The sequence below is a fragment of the Chaetomium fimeti genome (genome assembly GCF_033439085.1).
Source record: "Chaetomium fimeti strain CBS 168.71 chromosome Unknown B0H64scaffold_5, whole genome shotgun sequence".
Classification (NCBI taxonomy): domain Eukaryota; kingdom Fungi; phylum Ascomycota; class Sordariomycetes; order Sordariales; family Chaetomiaceae; genus Chaetomium; species Chaetomium fimeti.
Window position 1 is genome coordinate 2,312,450 of NW_026944333.1, and position 16,635 is coordinate 2,329,084.

At 58.6% G+C, this 16,635-nt stretch overlaps 8 protein-coding genes across 8 annotated transcripts; 3 read left to right on the forward strand and 5 right to left on the reverse strand.

Moving 5' to 3' along the window:
* Positions 1-118: 118 nt before the first annotated feature.
* B0H64DRAFT_475996 (uncharacterized protein) lies at positions 119-3,910 on the reverse strand. The gene is made up of 4 exons (XM_062808130.1): positions 3,314-3,910; positions 1,949-3,151; positions 1,843-1,890; positions 119-1,779 (listed from the first exon to the last, which is right to left on the reverse strand). Exons 1-4 carry the CDS (start codon positions 3,630-3,632, stop codon positions 455-457), a joined length of 2,895 nt encoding a protein of 964 aa, XP_062658066.1. The 5' UTR covers positions 3,633-3,910; the 3' UTR covers positions 119-454.
* An 886-nt stretch (positions 3,911-4,796) lies between these two features.
* On the forward strand, positions 4,797-6,406 carry B0H64DRAFT_190160 (uncharacterized protein). The gene has a single exon (XM_062799052.1). The coding sequence runs from the start codon at positions 4,983-4,985 to the stop codon at positions 6,177-6,179; it is 1,197 nt and encodes a 398-aa protein (XP_062658067.1). The 5' UTR covers positions 4,797-4,982; the 3' UTR covers positions 6,180-6,406.
* A 901-nt stretch (positions 6,407-7,307) lies between these two features.
* On the reverse strand, positions 7,308-8,142 carry B0H64DRAFT_190170 (uncharacterized protein). Its single transcript, XM_062799053.1, has 2 exons — positions 8,120-8,142; positions 7,308-8,065 (listed from the first exon to the last, which is right to left on the reverse strand). The coding sequence occupies exon 2, from the start codon at positions 7,855-7,857 to the stop codon at positions 7,393-7,395; it is 465 nt and encodes a 154-aa protein (XP_062658068.1). The 5' UTR covers positions 7,858-8,065; positions 8,120-8,142; the 3' UTR covers positions 7,308-7,392.
* B0H64DRAFT_190180 (uncharacterized protein) lies at positions 8,093-9,096 on the reverse strand. Its single transcript, XM_062799054.1, has one exon. The coding sequence runs from the start codon at positions 8,878-8,880 to the stop codon at positions 8,374-8,376; it is 507 nt and encodes a 168-aa protein (XP_062658069.1). The 5' UTR covers positions 8,881-9,096; the 3' UTR covers positions 8,093-8,373.
* An 880-nt stretch (positions 9,097-9,976) lies between these two features.
* B0H64DRAFT_400996 (uncharacterized protein) lies at positions 9,977-11,271 on the reverse strand. Its single transcript, XM_062804117.1, has 2 exons — positions 10,759-11,271; positions 9,977-10,682 (listed from the first exon to the last, which is right to left on the reverse strand). Exons 1-2 carry the CDS (start codon positions 11,132-11,134, stop codon positions 10,099-10,101), a joined length of 960 nt encoding a protein of 319 aa, XP_062658070.1. The 5' UTR covers positions 11,135-11,271; the 3' UTR covers positions 9,977-10,098.
* Positions 11,272-11,653: 382 nt separating this feature from the next.
* B0H64DRAFT_190184 (uncharacterized protein) lies at positions 11,654-12,817 on the forward strand. Its single transcript, XM_062799055.1, has 2 exons — positions 11,654-12,051; positions 12,112-12,817. The coding sequence occupies exons 1-2, from the start codon at positions 11,814-11,816 to the stop codon at positions 12,717-12,719; spliced, it is 846 nt and encodes a 281-aa protein (XP_062658071.1). The 5' UTR covers positions 11,654-11,813; the 3' UTR covers positions 12,720-12,817.
* A 531-nt stretch (positions 12,818-13,348) lies between these two features.
* On the forward strand, positions 13,349-15,573 carry B0H64DRAFT_463513 (uncharacterized protein; the record flags this gene model as incomplete). Its single annotated transcript, XM_062807602.1, has 2 exons — positions 13,349-15,279; positions 15,340-15,573. The coding sequence occupies exons 1-2, from the start codon at positions 13,717-13,719 to the stop codon at positions 15,571-15,573; spliced, it is 1,797 nt and encodes a 598-aa protein (XP_062658072.1). The 5' UTR covers positions 13,349-13,716.
* On the reverse strand, positions 15,433-16,580 carry B0H64DRAFT_190212 (cytochrome b5-like heme/steroid binding domain-containing protein). Its single transcript, XM_062799056.1, has 2 exons — positions 16,395-16,580; positions 15,433-16,313 (listed from the first exon to the last, which is right to left on the reverse strand). The coding sequence occupies exons 1-2, from the start codon at positions 16,451-16,453 to the stop codon at positions 15,848-15,850; spliced, it is 525 nt and encodes a 174-aa protein (XP_062658073.1). The 5' UTR covers positions 16,454-16,580; the 3' UTR covers positions 15,433-15,847.
* Positions 16,581-16,635: the final 55 nt, after the last annotated feature.

Genomic DNA, 16,635 nt, shown 5'->3' on the forward strand with positions numbered 1-16,635 from the left:
CGCCAACCCCCCCATTGATCATTAACGCGATTGTTTTTTTCACACACAAAACATAGAGCATAATAGTAATCCCCATCGTGTCCGACGCCGTCATTGACCATCACCGCTGCCGCCACCACCGAGAATCGTACACAGATGCAAAAAAGGGAAAAAAGAGAGAGGGAGAGACGGAGAGAGCGGAGGAGAGCCTGAGCTTTAGTCAGGACCCGTCGACCCGAATTTCTTCGCCTATGGAAAAGCTTCCCTGTTTTCGCAAAAAGGCGAGACCGCAAACCGCGTTGAACTGCGTGAACTCCGGCGGGGCAATCAATAAAAGTCCCGGTGCATTGTCGCCCCCATCCTGGTTAAGTAATCCTCCTCCCGTCAAAATCCACCCATAATACGCCGCGTCGTCCCCTCAGCTGTGCTCGTTTGGCTCGTAGGCGGAAGCACGGGGTCCATCCCTGCCATTCTCCTAGTGGTAGTTGTTGCCCCAGCCGCGAGGCTGATTGCCGTAGTAGCCGCCCGCAGCAAAGCCCTGGCCACCATAGCCGCCGGCGCCGTAGCTGTTCTGGTGGCTCTGTCCGCCACTGGCGCTCATGCCGTAGCCTCCGGCACCGGACTGGGTGCCGTGAAGGCCGTGGCCCTGCTGCTGCATGTGGCTCGGGTAGCCGTAGCCGCCCATGCCGCCGAGGCTGGTCTGCTGGTTCGACTGGGGAGGGGGGAGGCCGGTCTGCGACGAGCCGTTATTGGCCGCAGAGCCGGGGCGGGCGGCAGCGCCGAGCGAGGGGCTCGGGCCGCCGGCAGCCTTGGTATCACCAAAGGGCTTCAGGTCGTCAGCGGCAGACGGGCCGGCGCCGGGCTGGGAGCCGGGCGCATTGAACGACTGTCCACCCTGCGACTGGTAAGTGGAACCACCGCGACCGAAAGTGTCGTGGACACCACCGAATCCGCTTCCGAGAGCCTGCTGGCCTGAAGGGGTGGAACCAGCGCGTTGGCCATAATCACCCAGGCCGGCGCCCGCACCGCTGTCCCGGTGGAGAGCAGACTGGCCGAATGCTCCGGCGGGGGAGGAAAATGCATGAGGGCCCTGGGGAGTGATGCCATACTGGCTGGGCTGGTAGTTAAGACCGCCCTTGCCGTATGGGCCGCCATAAGCGCCCTGGTTATACCCTCCCTGGTACCCCATGTAGGCGGAATAGTAAGGGTTCTGGTAATAGGGATGGCTGTTGTATGGGTAGTCGTGCGGCTGCTGGCCGTGCGACTGGGCTTGGGTGCTCGGGCCGGTTTGGGCTTGGGTAGTGGCTTGGGTAGCCGTCGGCGTGCCGGTGATTTGCGAGTCGGCCGTGGTGCTACCCCCGAAACGCGATTGGGCGTGTTGGGCACCACTCTGAGGGTACTGGCTGAGACTCTCGCTCTGGGGTGCGTTATACCCGCTGAACGAACGCTGGGGTTGCGACGGCAGGGCATCCTGCTGACCCTGCGCAGCCTGCTGCTGGCCGAAATTCTGGTTATAGTAACCAAAGCGGTTCTGTGCATCCGCCGTGTAGTAAGAAGAGAACTCGCTGGGGGCGGAGCTGAAGGGACCACCAGGCTGCTGCTGGCTCGGTGGCTGTGCCGCTTGTCCCTGCCCTTGGAAGCCGCCCTCGAACTGGTTCTGTGTGGCCGAGGCGACGGCCGGCTGCTGGCCAAATGGCTCGAAGGGTTTCGAAGCGGGGAATGACGAGGCATCCTGGGAAGCAGTGGGGCCGAAGCGACCAAACTGCTGGTTGTTTTGCGCGGCAGGCGGTTGTACGGTGGCTGGAGGGGATACTGTTAGGGTCTGGCCTGTAAACGATGCTGCGGGAAGGGGATCCAACGTACCCTGAGAAATAGAAGGGGTGCTGCCCTGCGGTGCGACAGGCGCGGCGGCTAAAAAATGGTTAGCGGTGGGAAAACTTCAGGCAACGCAGGCGATAAGGGTTCATACCGGCAGGCCCTGTCGGGATCTGAGAAGCCACCGGCTTCTGTGCGGGGAAGGCATCGGGAACCGGAGCAGGTTGAGCCGGAGGAAGAGACGTTCGGGGGTGAGTGACTGGCGAGTCTTCGGGGGGCTGGGGGCGAGTCTCGGGTTCTTCACGATCGCCATCAACATCGTCATCGATCGGGCCGTTCAAGCTGAAAGCACCAAATTGGACTGCAGCACGGTCAACTTGGTCACGGTTACCAGGCATGCGAACGGCTTCACGCTGATCAAGCATGCGCCGAGGATGGTGGATAGGGGCGCGACTCGAAGCCTTTGTGGCCACGGCTGCTCGGTGCTGTTGTTGCGCAGCCGAGAGAGGAGTGCCCGTCGCGCTGGCTGCAGCACCACGCGGATCCCAGGAATCGGCGGCCTCGCTGGCGGCGGTTTCGGTCACCGGCGGGTGCGAATCGTCCACGATTTTATCAAGGTTCGTTTCGGTCAGTTGATCCTGCGACGGTACCAAAGCGACTTCGGGGACGACGGAGGGAACGACGGGAACGGCAGGGACGGCGGGGATGACGGGGACGACAGGGGTAACGCGCTCAGCGGGAGGAGGCGCGACGACCTCCTTCTCTGATTCGGGGGTGGGCTCCTCGGCAGGGGCGGGGGCCTCGGGCTCAGGTTCGGTTGGCTCAGTAGCGGGAATGGGTTCCAAGGTTGGCTCGGCGGCCTTGGTGGGGACATCCTTCGGCTTTGGAGCCGGCTTCGGGACAGTTGACTGTCTCAACATGCTCGCCCAGGTCGTCTTTGTTCCCCCAGGGACGGCGGCGGGTTTCGAAGCAGCGGTGGTGGTGCTGGAGGCGGCAGGGGTAGGAGCAGGAGTGGTTTCTGTTGCGGCAGGCTCACTCTCAGCAGTCGGTTCACCAGCCGGCTGCGTGTTCCATTCAGCCGCCTCCTCGGTCGGTACCGAAAGGGGATCAGTGTCTTTGACTCGAGTTCCATTGGTTGTGCCAGGAGTCGACTTGCCGCGCGCACCGCCGCGACCGCCACGCTCGGTGGCTCTACCACGGCCACGACCGCTGTCGGCACTGCGGCCGCCTCGGACGTTCCGGGGCGGACCCGCGGGGACTGAATCGCCGCTGGTAGTCACGAAGGTATCGGCCTTTCCCTTGGGACGCGCACGCTCCTTCTTGGGCTTGGAAACTTCGCCCCACTGTGAAATGGTTCCTGTGTAGAAGCGAGCAGGTTAGCGGGTTGGGCCCCTCAAGGTATCAACAGTGTGACACCATCTGGCGTTCAGGCGATCCCAGCGAAGCGGGTAAGGATTAATGACATGCGCGGTACAAAAGCTGCACCGGCGTGGAAGAACAAAGCAACGTTCCAACTTACCCTCAGCAATACGGGTGACGGCAAGGTTCTCGTCGCCGTCGGTCTCCTGCAGGGCGAACAAAATGTCGACCGAGGACCAGTCGGGGAACATCTCTTTGATGACTGCAACCTTGCCGCCATACTGCTGCTTCAGTTGGCCGATCTCGCCTTCGTCCTCCAGTGTCGGTAGGGAGGAATCTGTGTCATGCTTGGAATCACCGTTGGTGGCAGCAGGCCGGGCACCGGTGCGACCTCCTCCCCGAGTAGCGAAGCCGCCTCGACCGCCGCGACCAGAACCTCTGCCGCGGGGGGCAGACGGTCTGGACTGTACCTCAGACATTGCTGAGTTGTGTGTGTGTATATGTGTGTGTGTGTGTGTGTGCGAGTGTAGAGTTGTGGCGGATCAAAGAAATTGGGCGAACGGATCGCGGTGTCGACGGCAGACCACAGAACAATGGCGGTGTGGAATAAAACGGAAGAGAATCGAAAAAAAGATGCCGGATTGCGAAGGGAGATGGGGGTTCGCGCAGGGCGAATCGAATCGTGGTGCAATCCGTTGGATGGATCGATCCGGGTGGTGGTTGGAATGGGGAGAAGGAAAGTCCAAGCGGAAAAGCGAGGCGGAGGCGGCGTTGAGTTTTTGCCTAGCGATTCAGAATTGGCCCGCCCAAAAAAGGGCAGTCGAGGTCACCCAAGGTTTCAGTGCACCGCTGGCAGCTGCGAGCCTGTGACAGGGCGCTCCAGCCTTGCCCCGATTGATTGTGGGTCCCTATTCAGTGCGTCACAGGGCTGTCCAGCGATCAGCTGGCTCCCTTTCACACCTCGGGGACACCGAGTGGAAGTGGTAGTGAGGTACCTCGAGTCACTTGCAAGTTCTATCTTATTTAATTAGGTATCTACCTATTCAAGGCAGCTGCCGAGATTTCTAACCTTTGTTCTCACTCGATCAAGGAATACTACCTATTGTGTAAAAGTCCAATTGCTCGTAAAAGTACTGAGGTAGTATCGGGGCCGAACAAGAAGGGCGCAAAGGAGCTTCTTCTCTCCCGCGCCTGAGCTGGCGCCTGCGGGTTCTCGCAGGAAAATGCACATGCGCAAACTTGCTGAAGTTGGCGTTGCCTTGCAACAGCCTGAAAGCTCCCCAGCCCAGGTGGGAGAGGTGACGACAATCCAATGCGCCGATTGTTAACTCCTAGATTTTACAGTATCATTGTCATGATAGCAAATACCCAACGGACTGAACTGAAGAGCTGGGTCTGCTGTTGAGATTAGTACCAACTCAAGCTGTCTTGGGTCTTGCCGCCTTCCGCTTCTCAAAAGATGCTCAAACCCAAAAACGTCAGCTGGGTTGCTTGGCATGGAAGTTTGGTCCCAAGTTTCGAACGGGACTGGTGCCAGGCGGCAAACTGGGGCACGTGACCGTTTTGTGCGCCACGCCTTGGCCTTCGATTGGGTAGGCCCACTTCTATCTTGCATGCTTGAGACGACTCATTGGAGGCAACAATGGCAACCCACCTTGAAGCTGATTGGAGTCCCACAGCAGCCATCAATCAACTCCGTTGCTCGACTCACGACATCGCCAAACTGTTCCCCCCCACCACCCCGCCCGCGTCGCTATTTTTGACTCGGCCCGGGCTGCTACGAAGCGCCGAAGCGAATTGATCGAACGGCCCTTCCCGGCGACGCCAGGATGCAGAGATCAAGGCCACTCGGGTCCCTCAAGGACATCTTCCCTCGCATCCACCAACCGCTACCGCTGAACCAGCGCGAGTCCCAGCGACTCCTCGAAACCATCAAGACATCATTCCGCACACAGCTAGACCAAGAACATGGCTGGATCTCCCCAGGTTCTAGCACGGTGTCGCGGCTGACGAATTCGACTCCCACCCAACCCAAAGCCGCCCCTGCCCAACCGAGACACACCCGGGCGACCGACCGGCACATGCACGCCGTTCTCAACAACCCGCTCTTTAATAATGCTGCCGTGGCCGCGTCTAAGGGCTCCCGGAAAAGCTTGGATGCACACAAGGCCATTTTCGAGAAAGCCGTTTCGCGGGGGCTTGTGAATCTGACGACCGCGCATGGGTTTCTGATACACATCAATCCTGTGGCGCCTGAGACGTCACCTTCAACGGCAAACTCGTCGCCAAGGAAACCCCCCCCAAACATCGGTGCCGGTCTGCTCGTATTGCAATGGCTGCGGTCTTCTGGCCAGGAGCGGGACTTCAAGTTTCTTTCTAATCGGGGTTTCGTCAGGACCCTTCTACCCTTCCTTGTCGCCGAGGGGCTTGATGGCGTAGTTTGGGTCTGGTTCAAGCGCCTTCTAAAAGAACACGCCACAACAAATACCTACACTATGGCCCGACAACTACTCCGAGATTTCGTGGCCGAGAAATACTCTGGGGGTGACGTCGAGTCTGCTTTCGCTGCCGTTTTGAAAGCAGATACCATGGTCAGGGAGATGAAGGTTCCTGTGGGTATCCTGCAGATATCGTGGAATTGGCTAGCGTATCACGCTACAACACAATCCACCGGACACATGAAGCTGCCTACACATCTCTACGATCCATTCGTCGCCGTAGGACGGGACCTCCATGCCAAGTCGGCCCCGCTTGTGATGGCGCTTCTCAACTTACAGCATCCCGTCGACCCTTCCCCGAGCCTTGCCGTTGAGCTGCTCTCAAGCCAGAGAAGTTGGAGGGAAAAGGACGTACCCTTTGTGTACATTCTCGACCTCTATCAGTTAGGTATCGATACAGTCCGGCACCTGATACGGACCCGCAACGCTGAGGAAGCATCGCGTTTGTTGGACCTCCTGGGGAGAAACATGCGCTTGCATGCGAACACAAAATGGCTTAACTGCGCCGCAGATGCAATACCTGCCTGAGCCCGGAGCTTGAGACCAAGCATCCATTGCAGGAGGCAGCCACCAAACAACCTCGTTTCACTTGCACGGGATAGCCGATGAGCACAGATGCCACCCTCTAGTGTATGTTTTTCAGGCGGCGTTGTTTCGGAACCGCGGGTGGGTTCAGCAAACGGAAGCAAACGAAATTCCCTTGACGACGGTTTATCCGACCAAACTCAAGTCGGCTCGAGCAAGTTTGGCGTGCACCCCGCGGGGTGGGGAACCTTAAGTTGTCCAGGAATACAAACGAACTTCGTGTGCCGGGTTCACGTTCACAACCTCCCCAAAAGTAGTAGGCAGGTCGGTTTATAGATTGGGTCAAGCACCTGCTCTACGGGCGATACCATTCACGCGACACCCGATCCAAGGTGCCTACATTGCCACGGGTCATCGCCTTCAGTCTATCATCTGCTGTTATACACATGTATGTACTCATGCTAGACGCGCACAAGAGACAGTGTATTCAAGCCACCACTTATGGCGCACATCTCTGTCGTGTGAAACTAAGAGATGCTCACCTTCCTCGCCACCGCTGTCTCTGTCCCCTTCTAGCCGGTTAACAATCCCCAGAGCCCTCCTCGGGCTCAGCACAACGCTGAAAAAACTCGGCTCCTGTCCATCCAGCAACCTCTCCGTCGACGACGTGCTCCCGCCGCTGACACTCCCACGACAAGGCGCCAGCTTTGCCTCCTCAGTCCCAGTCCCACGCACCGTGCCACTACCACTGCCACCACCGCTCCCCAACCCACTCCCACGCCCGCTCCCACGCCCACTTCCACTCCCGAGCCTACGGCGCTCCTCGTCAAACGAGAACCGCAGCCCGGCACACCTCCTTCTCTCCGAACACGACCCGCCACCCCCAACAACGAACCCACGCCCCCAACGCCCCCGGCCCGGAAGTATACAAACCGGTTCGCGACCGCGAGATGTCTCCCGTACCGCCGCCACCCACCGCCGCCGGTACAACCAGGCACAACAGTACCCCAGGTAGGTAGGTAGGTAGGCAGGTACCGCAGCCGCTAGTCCCAACCAGCCCGCCCAGCCGCCCCCCCCCCCCTCCCATCACCATCACCATCACCACCCACTACCCCCGGTACGGCCCCCGGTCCCCACTGCGTCACGGTCGCGGCGCCCGCGCGGGAACCGCGACGGTAAAAGACCGGCGGCGTGCGCGTGGCGAAACGGGCACGCGCTACCCACTGCCGAGCCTGCTAGCACCGCGTTGCTTGTGGGTAGGTGTCGTTGGTGTGGTGAAGCCAGGTGAAGGGGGGGATGGTGAAGGTGGGGATGGTGAAGGTGTATATGTCGCAGTACCTATTGGGTTTGTCGGCTCTGAAGGTGGGTATGTTGGTGGGTGAGGTTCTAGGGTGGTTGAGGGGAGGTAGGTAGCCATACGTAAGGTTGTGGGCTCTGACCGCCGTAGAGGTAGATTTGGAAGCTGGATGCGGCTGACACGGAAGCGGTAACCGCGCATTGGTTGGTGCGTCTCCGGTGGGTTTCTGCTGATACCGCTCCGGCCTCGCGATGTAGTAAACCTTGAGAGATAGCCGACGAACGTGTCGTTACTGCCACCCACCAGGCCAACGAGAACCCCCCTTTCACCCCAGCCAGGGACAAAAGCCAAAACACTGTGTGCTCTGTAGGGAAACTTATCCATGACCTGCAGACCGCCCTCAGTGATATTGCGGTACGCGCCCCGCCCTCACCGGCCCCGGTCCCGTCAGCCAGCCAGTAGACGCCGTCATTTTGTATCCCGGATGTGTGAACTCGAGGAGGCTCTTAAGGTACACCCGGTCGGTCTGGTTGGATCAGCCCGGGGTGGTGAACTGAAGATTTTGTTACGTCTAAAGCTAGGAAGTTATTGTCTATTAAGTGTTAGCACGGCACAGCATTTCTTCTGTTTCAGTAGGGAGAGTTACTCCATATATTCTCAGTCTATTCCCTAGAGAATGCAGTTTCGCGTCCTCTATTTAAAAAGAAAGTTGGACTCTTAGAAGGAAACCCGGAAGCGAGAGATTAAGCAAAGATAAAAAGAAGACGAGTAAAAGAAATCGAGTATATCTTAGGCCCTTGACTGACACGTACTACACCCACCCTGGTGGGCCAATCTCTTGCACACTTCTGTCGGCGTGATTTCCCTTTGGAGCACGGTGCGGGATTCCGTAGCCCCGGTTCAAATTACGCCGGCTTCCGCGAGGGTAGACATGCTAGGAGGGGCGCTTGAGACGGTCTTCATCTTAGGCCGGCGCACCCTGGGTAATCTGGAGTACCATGGCCGTTGGGACGACGATGGGGACGTTGGCTCGGACTGGGGTTCTACTCGTCCGTCTTCTTTTTGATGTGTTGTTTGTCTTGCTTCCCCAAGCTGACCATTACCGTTTGCGTTGTCGTTACCCGAATCAGGGGCACGAGCGTTGGCGGGTGATGCGAGTCTCTTGGGCTCGCTACCTTCCTTCTCGTTTGAAGTGGGCTCTTTCGGCCGAGTTGTGTCCAGTCCGAGCTCCTTGAAGATAGATTTTCGTTCTTTGGCGAGCTTGCTGGACATGGAGAAGGATGGAGGTCTTTCCAGACCTTCGCGAATGCGGTCTTCAGTGCATCTGTGGTGAAATCGGGGCCTGTCGGGGCGACCTGGGGATATTTCAGGGTTCGAGCATGACTTCGGCGGTTGGGCGTAAGACATGGTGACAACAGTGGCAGGAGCCTGCTCTGCTAAGCCACTGGCGGTGATCGAACGGGGCGTGCAAAGGCTGTTTGTGTGTAGTGGTTCGCCACCTCCCAAGCGGAAGGGTGGGTAGCAAGACCAGCAAGAAGGCAATGAAGTTACGGTACGGGGCGAACCATGTCTTGGAGTATGCAGAGTAAATAGATCATAGGGGGGGCCGCAGGGTGCCCCTGAGTCTCAACCAAAGGTGATAATGATGTAGTTGTGATGAACGAAGAGAGGAGTCAAGATAGAACAGTAGGGAACAACATCTAATAAGCCCAACACCTATCCTCGCCGGTCTATCATGTCACCACAATCACACCTGCGAGACCGGGGGCCCGGCGGGCCCGGGTTCCAGAAGCGCGGTTGGTGACGGCCCTTCCAGCGCAATACAAAATGTGGAGGGGCTCAAGGCCAAGGGACGGTGAATATGCACGATGAGCATGACGGCAAGCAACGCAGCTTACCACGGCTCCACGGCCACAGAGGGAAGCAACGCTTCAGAGGCGAAGACATCATCGCCGAGCCTACAAGGCGCGGGCAGCAAATGAGAGCGATTGGGGAAACGGCGCGCCGGGGAGGATGACCGCCGAGGCATTGATCTTCCCAAAAGTTGGAGCGATGGTAACGTTTCTTCGGCAGAGGATTTGAGCCGGGACCGAGGTTTGGGTTGAGTTGAGGTCGGGGGGGATTAGATTGGCTCGGTTGGATCATGGATTGGGTGATTGGAGATGGATTGCCGGAAACAGAAGTTCTCAGTGCCTTGGTTGGTTGGTGTGTTGATGTTTTGCTGATCCAGGATTGGATCGAGCCAGGCAGACAGGGTTCATGACCTCATCTCTTCATGCTTGTCAAAAACTCATGACTCTCGGCTCAAAACACTTGAAGAAACAGCTGATGTATTTCTGGCAGTCTGTGGTTCCCGGCGGTTCTTGAAGTGCGTTTCGAGGCTGAGGAGCTGCGATTGTAGGAATTAAAAGTGAATTAAACCTCCAAAAGTGAGGTGAGGTTGGAGCTTCGGGTAACGGAGACACGAAGAGGGTTAGGGTCTGTTACGTTCCAAGGTTCCCACAGAAGAGGGCAAAAGTTGAACTCGGTAATATTGGGGGGGTATCATCGATTAATTACAACACGTTAACGGACCGACAGTCCAAAACTCCGACTCCAGTTCCGAAACCAACAAACCAACAACTATCAAACCGTCTCCCCGCCTTTCTCATTCTTCCAAGTGCCGGCGTAGTGATGCTTGAGCAGAGGAGGAGGCACATCCATGGCCTCGTCGTAAGTATTTGCCGATGCCGCAAACGCGTAGCCCGGGAGGACCAGCACGTCTCCAGCCAGTTTTGGCTCCAGCAGCTCCTGCATGTCCTGAAGCGTCGTGTTATACGCCGCTTCCACGCTCTTCAAGATGCTCCGTGTGAACCGCCTTGGGCCAGTCACATCAACCACATCCCCGAGTATCTCAAGCGTCAGCCCCTCGATCGTCACGTTCTCCTCCTCCATTTTGTCTCGAAATGACTGCAGGATATCTTGGACCACCATCCACATATGCGGCGACCCCGGCTTGGCCATGATGGACCATGTCGTGAATTGCCGGATGAAGTTGCCGGGCCAGCCGACATCAAACTCCCAGCCTACCACGACGCTGGCGTTGCCTTCGTACTGCCGCGGTATCCATTCATTGATCGGCACCTCGCACGAGACATCCAGGTCGCAGTAGACGCCTCCTTCGGAGAAGAGAAGAAGGTATCGAAGAATGTCGGCCTTGAAAATGGGGACTGGCTCATACCAACTACCGTCAGTATCGTGGAGCCTGGGAAGGCAGGCTGGCACATCGGGCCACAAGGTACGTACCCGTCAAGCCGAGATACATCTCGACGAGGTCGGGATCAGTCGCCCCAAATTTGTTCCGGACATAACTGTCGCCCGAGGACTCCGTCATGAACTCAACCTCGTAGTCGGTATTGTTCTTGATGCAGCTATCGGTCCATGCTCGCGTCTCGTCGTTCAGGCCCTTCGGCCCCAGTTTATACCACAACTTTCTCGGTATCGTTGAAGGATGCGATTGGGCTGGCCGCCACTGGGGTAACGGGTTGCTGAAGCCCCAACGCTCGCTTGGGTTCCAAAACTTGTACACGATCAAGGGAGGGAGACAAGCGAGAAAGAGGGCCACGATGATGATGGACCGGGAGAGCTTTCCCGACGCCAATAAGCAGTGCACGGATTGCATGGTTGCCGGCGCTCAGCGCTGGGGTTGTTTGGAATTGCGCAGCCCCTCTCATGATGATGGAGCGAGAGGGGGGATGGCGCGTTTTAAAGCAAGCCGCGCCAACAGATCGGGGGACGTGGCATGGCGGCAAGGGGAAGCGAAGCATTGGAGATTGCAACCCCTGGCGCTGACGATGGGCGAATCGAGAGGCGGTGTTGGACCCGACAACTTGGTCGCTCACGGCGCTATTGGCGGGAACGCAGGGGGGGCTTGCACCGAACTTCGAATGCGCGCTTACTGTGTAATTCGGGCATGGCCAGCAGCGGATGGATGCCATTCATATCAACCGAGTCGGGGCGGTGAGAAAATATTCGACTCATTCGCAGTTGACGCTGTTATTAAGCGCCAACTAAATCCTAACCAGCCCAGAAACCTGCGATTAACACAGTGCTAAATGGGCCAAGGACTAAATAAAGGGCTGCTGCAAGCACCTGAAACCAACACCCTCAGCTGGAAATATGTATAACACTTGCAAAAGGGAGGTGCCCGCGCGGCCAGCAGCCCTCGACCAGACGATGGGTTCTCCGCCCTCACGGAATTCCACCTCAAGTTTCAACACCCCAGCATTCTCATGCTTTCGCCCGCGGTATCCTACCTAGTATCCAACTCGATCTGAACCGTCTCTCATCATTCTCTTACCATGCGCCCTCTCCGGTTCCTCACGGCTTTTCTGCCCTGCGTGTTGGCCGACATGGACTTCATCAACCCGCCTCCGTTTGGGGCCGTTGGCGATGTTAGCAAGAACCCAACATACGTGATAGGCAGCGTGGTGGAAGTGGCTTGGACTCCGGGGGGTGAAGGGAAACAAACGTCCCTGACATTGTGGCAACTGAACGCCACTACGGCCGAATTCTTTGGGTCGATGCAATACGTTACCCGTGAGTCATTTCCATACCTGTATTTGATATTGACACATCTTCTGATGACCGAGTTCGCAGGCAAGGTCGTGGATGTCTCGACATTCACTTGGATTGTGGCCACAACCAAGGACCTGTCGGTGTCCAACATGTTTTTCCTGAGCATTTTTGAGGAAGGGAAAGCCAACGCCGACGCCAACAGCCATTACTTTAACCTCACGAGGAATAGCGACACCCGGCCGACCGCGGCTGAAGCGAGCTCCAGTGCCTCCAGTGAGACTAGGATAGCACCGACATCTACATCAGCCACCGTTCCCGCCGAAACAACAACCGACCCCGCCGCGACCAGCAGCGCTCCCTCCTCCGAAAGCCCAAGTGGCCTTGATTCCGGCGCCAAGATCGGAATTGGCGTCGCCATCCCCTGTGCCGCCATCTTGGGCGTCGTTGCGGGTTATCTTATTTTCAGGAGGCGGAAGAGGATGAACGAGCCCCCGGCCGCGCCTACATACCACGACGACAACCCCTATAACGGCGTGTCTGGGGAGAAGTGGGGACAGTACTCGGAAAATGGGCCAGGAATATCCATGCCAGCGGCCTATGGCCATGGCGGCAGCGCCAAATACTACCAGCCCGCGGAGCTGGGCGTTGTCGAGGAGCCGCGCAGGGTGTTCGAGTTGCCTGCCAGCTAGCACGGTATTTGCGAGGGGTTGGGGGGGGGGGGGGGGAGGTTGTGCTTTGGGACTTGCATGTAAATATGCTTCATTGGTCGTATTCATTGGCCTTGTATTGGTGCCACGACACTGGTGTGGGTGTTGTGCGACTGTTCTGACGGGGTTCGGACATACGATCTAGACTTGTATGCTAACCCACCCCTAATGCTTTTATTATAACAGGAACCGCGAAAACAAAGTAGCGGCTGGTACGTTACCTAGTCTCAAGTGAATGAGAGGAACCACGGCGCAGTTGCCTCGAGTTTGTGCCGACAGACATTCAGTCGCCCTTCTCTTCTTCAGATGGGCCCGTTGTTCTGTCCTGTCAAGCGACTCATTCGACGCTCGTTTCTTAAAGAGCAAACTGCGACTCGTCGTTTCATCCCGTCCCCGATGTGATTGACCGAGTTCGATACCTTTTGAGCGAAACCCGATATGGACGGTGAAGCCAAAGAAAGATTCCGACTCCATGTGCATGTATGGATCGTGTTAACCGCGTGTTGAGTTTGTTGGTGCCTGCGTCCTTCGGTTTCGCTTCGTCCATCCAACCGGGCATTTGTCCATGAATCATTTTCAGGGGGCGCGTCTGTGTGACACACCCTTACCCGTTCATCTCACCTCCTCCCCGCATGATGACACCCCCAACAATCCCCACAAATTAGAATGCGAAGGAGGATCGCAGCTTCGAAGGAGCTGGAAGTATCTGGAAACATCAAGAATCGTCGAGATGCTTCGACTAGTCCTGTCAATCGAGGCGCGTCCACATATCGTGGACTGGTCCATCTCGGCGGATTGGCGTGCGCATGGCTGAAGGGAGGTGGTCTTTGTAGCTTAAATATGCCTGGTTTCGCCGCCCATCAACTTCTCAACTCCTCAATCAGACACCTTCCATTGCCCCAAACTTCTCGAGTCTTCTAGAACTCCCTTCTCCGGCCTCGCAGCTTGATCCATCACCCAACCAACCACTCCCGCCATCATGACCTCCCAATTCGACTTCGTCATTGTAGGCGGCGGCACTGCCGGCCTGGTGTTGGCTGCCCGCCTGTCAGAAGACGCCAATACGCAGGTTCTCGTCCTCGAGGCGGGCGAGGATCTCTCCGCCGACCCCCGAGTCAATGTCCCTGGTATGTGGCCGCGGCTCCAGGGCACCGAGTCCGACTGGCAGCTTAAGAGTGTCCCACAGGACGCTTTGGGCGGCCGGGAGATTCCCATCCCGCAGGGTCGCCTCCTTGGGGGATCCAGTGCCCTCAACGCCATGAACTTCGTTGTCGGTGCCAAGGAGGACCTCGACGCCTGGGCGAAGCTCGGCAACCCAGGCTGGGATTGGGACAGTTTCTCGAAGCATCTCAAGAAGACGTACACCGTGACAGACGGGTCTAAGACCGACAACGACGGCGCCATCAAGACTAACATCCCTGAGGAGGAGACCAAGTGGCCCAAGATCTGGCGTGACACCTTGGCCGGGCTCGGATATCCCGCCTACAATAACCCCGTTTCGGGCGACATCCACGGTGCAGTCCTGTACCCCGACGCCGTCCACCCCGAAACCAAGACCAGGAGCTACGCCAGCAATGCGTACCTCGCTCCGGTCCAAGACCGCCCCAACCTAACCGTCTGGACCGGCGTTGCAGTTGACAAGATCCTCTTTGACAAGGTTGGCGACGATGCGGTGGCGACCGGCGTGCAGTACACCAAGGACGGCAAGACCTCCACCGTCGCCGCCGGTAAGGAAGTCATCCTCTCGGCCGGCGTCTTCCACTCGCCCAAGCTCCTAGAGTTGTCGGGGGTCGGCGACGCCAAGCTCCTCCAGTCCCTCGGCATCGACGTGGTCGTCGACAACCCATACGTGGGCGAGAACCTGCAACACCACCCGCTCAGCGTGCTGTCCTTCGAAGCCATCGATGACGCCGAACCGGGCTTCGACACCATCGACGCACTGGCGCGGCAGGACCCAGGCGCCATCGCCGCGGCCACCGCAGCCTACGCCGCCGGGCGCGGCCCCCTGTCCCGCACCAACTGCAACACCATGGCGCACCTCCCCTTCCCGGGCCTGACCACCGCCGCCGGCAAGCGCGACGCCGACGCCCTCCTCGCCGCCCTCACCACCACCACCCCTTCCGAAGTCACCACCACCACCACCACCACCAAAACCACCCCAGCCTACACCGCCGCCGCCACCGCCCTCACCCGCGCCACCCTGACCTCCCCGACCTCCGCATCAGGCTACTACGTCTTCGTGCCCTGCCGCGCACCCGAACCCAACCCCACCAATCAGCAACACCACCAACAACCAAACACCCCCGCCGGCGCCACCTCACCCTACATAACCATCGCGGTCCTGCTCACCCGCCCCCTCTCGCGTGGCTCAGCCCACATCACCAGCGCCTCCGCCGCCACCAAACCCGCCATCGACCCGCGCTACCTCTCCCACCCGGTCGACCGCGCGACGCTGGCGCGGCACGTGCAGTTCGTGACGCAGACGCTTTCCCGGGCGGCGCCGCTGGCGGGGCGGTTGAGGACGGGGCCCGGGGCGGGGCGGGTGCCCGAGGGATGGGGGGGTGGGTTTGCGCAGGATTTGGATTTGGAGTCGGTGGCGGAGGAGGGGGGGTTTTTGAGGGAGGCCGCGGGGGCGTCGACGCTGTATGCCGGTACGTGCAGCATGATGCCGAGGGGGGTGGGGGGCGTGGTGGATGAGGGGTTGAGGGTGTATGGGACGCGGAATGTGAGGGTGGTGGATGCGAGCGTGATGCCGTTTATTACGAGGGGCGATACGATGGCGACGGTGTATGGGATTGCGGAGAAGGCGGCGGCGGAGATTAGGGCGGGGTTGTGAAGGGGCTGGGATGGGGTGTGTATGTGAGGGGCGAGAAGCTGGTGAGGGATGGGAAGGGGAGGGTGATTGTTGGGAGTGGGAAGGTGTGTATTGGGAATGAGGAACTGGGTAGATTGTCTATTGTCGTTACGTACCGGGTCTAAGTTAACCATGTCGATGTCTTTCTGTTGCTGGGACGGCCATAACGCATGCCCTGCCCTCCATCCTTCAACTCCCGCATTAAAATCGCCCTTTCTCCCGCTGATGCCACCGACTCATCATATAACAGTCTCCTTCAGTTCTCCTTGCCCTCCTCCCCAACAGCCACCAGCTTGCCAACCACCATATACTTCTCCTCGAACCGCTCCTCCCACCCCTGCAGCGCCTCCATCTCGGACGGGCCGAGCCCCTCCAGCTTGTCCAGCGGGCCCTCCAGGTCCTTAGTCAGCATGTCCTCGTCGAAGCTGCCGCAGGCGAGGCCGCGGGAGGCGTCGCGGCCGGCAAAGTTCTCGTAGGGGCCTCCGGGGCCGTAGAAGTTGCGGCCGCGCGACACGTCGAACACGCGCCCGCGCACGGCCAGGTACACGGGCATGCCGGCCTCGCCGTTGTAGGGCCGCAGGGTGGGCGGCGTGAAGGTGCGGAACACCACGGCCGGCTCTTCCTTGGGGAGCTGTGGCGGTGGGGATGGGCGCAGCAGGAAGGTGTAGGCCGTGTAGAGGAGGATGGAGAGCAGGAGGCCGTTGAGCGGGGTGAAAAGGGTGCTAGAGGGTGGAGGGGCTTGTTAGTTTGGTTTCTTACTTTTTTGGATGGGGAAAGAGGTGTGCCTAAGGAAAGGTCCGTACCTCGAGGATGTGTCGGTGTTGGCGGCGGCTTGCGCCATGCGCTGTTGCACGTAATCCATTTTTTCCTCTGGAGTATCCGGAAAGCCGAGTGAGACTATAGCCCACGTGGGGAAGCTGAAATCGGCGTTGTCAAATTGCTGTGGTGGCTTGCGGAATGGATACCCCTAATCTTGCCGGCGTCGAGATGGAGAAGGCTACGAATACAATGGCTCCGGCTTCGTCGGTGAATTGCAATCCGCTC

Excerpts from the sequence above, each read along its gene's own strand:
- B0H64DRAFT_475996 (XM_062808130.1), bottom strand. The coding sequence starts at position 3,632 with ATGTCTGAGGTACAGTCCAGACCGTCTGCCCCCCGCGGCAGAGGTTCT. Across the intron at positions 3,152-3,313 it reads CGTCACCCGTATTGCTGAGG|GAACCATTTCACAGTGGGGC; the intron begins GTAAGTTGGAAC and ends GCTTCTACACAG. Across the intron at positions 1,780-1,842 it reads CACCCCTTCTATTTCTCAGG|CCACCGTACAACCGCCTGCC; the intron begins GTACGTTGGATC and ends TATCCCCTCCAG.
- B0H64DRAFT_190160 (XM_062799052.1), top strand. The coding sequence starts at position 4,983 with ATGCAGAGATCAAGGCCACTCGGGTCCCTCAAGGACATCTTCCCTCGC.
- B0H64DRAFT_190170 (XM_062799053.1), bottom strand. The coding sequence starts at position 7,857 with ATGGATAAGTTTCCCTACAGAGCACACAGTGTTTTGGCTTTTGTCCCT.
- B0H64DRAFT_190180 (XM_062799054.1), bottom strand. The coding sequence starts at position 8,880 with ATGTCTTACGCCCAACCGCCGAAGTCATGCTCGAACCCTGAAATATCC.
- B0H64DRAFT_400996 (XM_062804117.1), bottom strand. The coding sequence starts at position 11,134 with ATGCAATCCGTGCACTGCTTATTGGCGTCGGGAAAGCTCTCCCGGTCC. Across the intron at positions 10,683-10,758 it reads GATGTATCTCGGCTTGACGG|TCCCCATTTTCAAGGCCGAC; the intron begins GTACGTACCTTG and ends GGTATGAGCCAG.
- B0H64DRAFT_190184 (XM_062799055.1), top strand. The coding sequence starts at position 11,814 with ATGCGCCCTCTCCGGTTCCTCACGGCTTTTCTGCCCTGCGTGTTGGCC. Across the intron at positions 12,052-12,111 it reads GTCGATGCAATACGTTACCC|GCAAGGTCGTGGATGTCTCG; the intron begins GTGAGTCATTTC and ends CCGAGTTCGCAG.
- B0H64DRAFT_190212 (XM_062799056.1), bottom strand. The coding sequence starts at position 16,453 with ATGGATTACGTGCAACAGCGCATGGCGCAAGCCGCCGCCAACACCGAC. Across the intron at positions 16,314-16,394 it reads AACACCGACACATCCTCGAG|CACCCTTTTCACCCCGCTCA; the intron begins GTACGGACCTTT and ends TCCACCCTCTAG.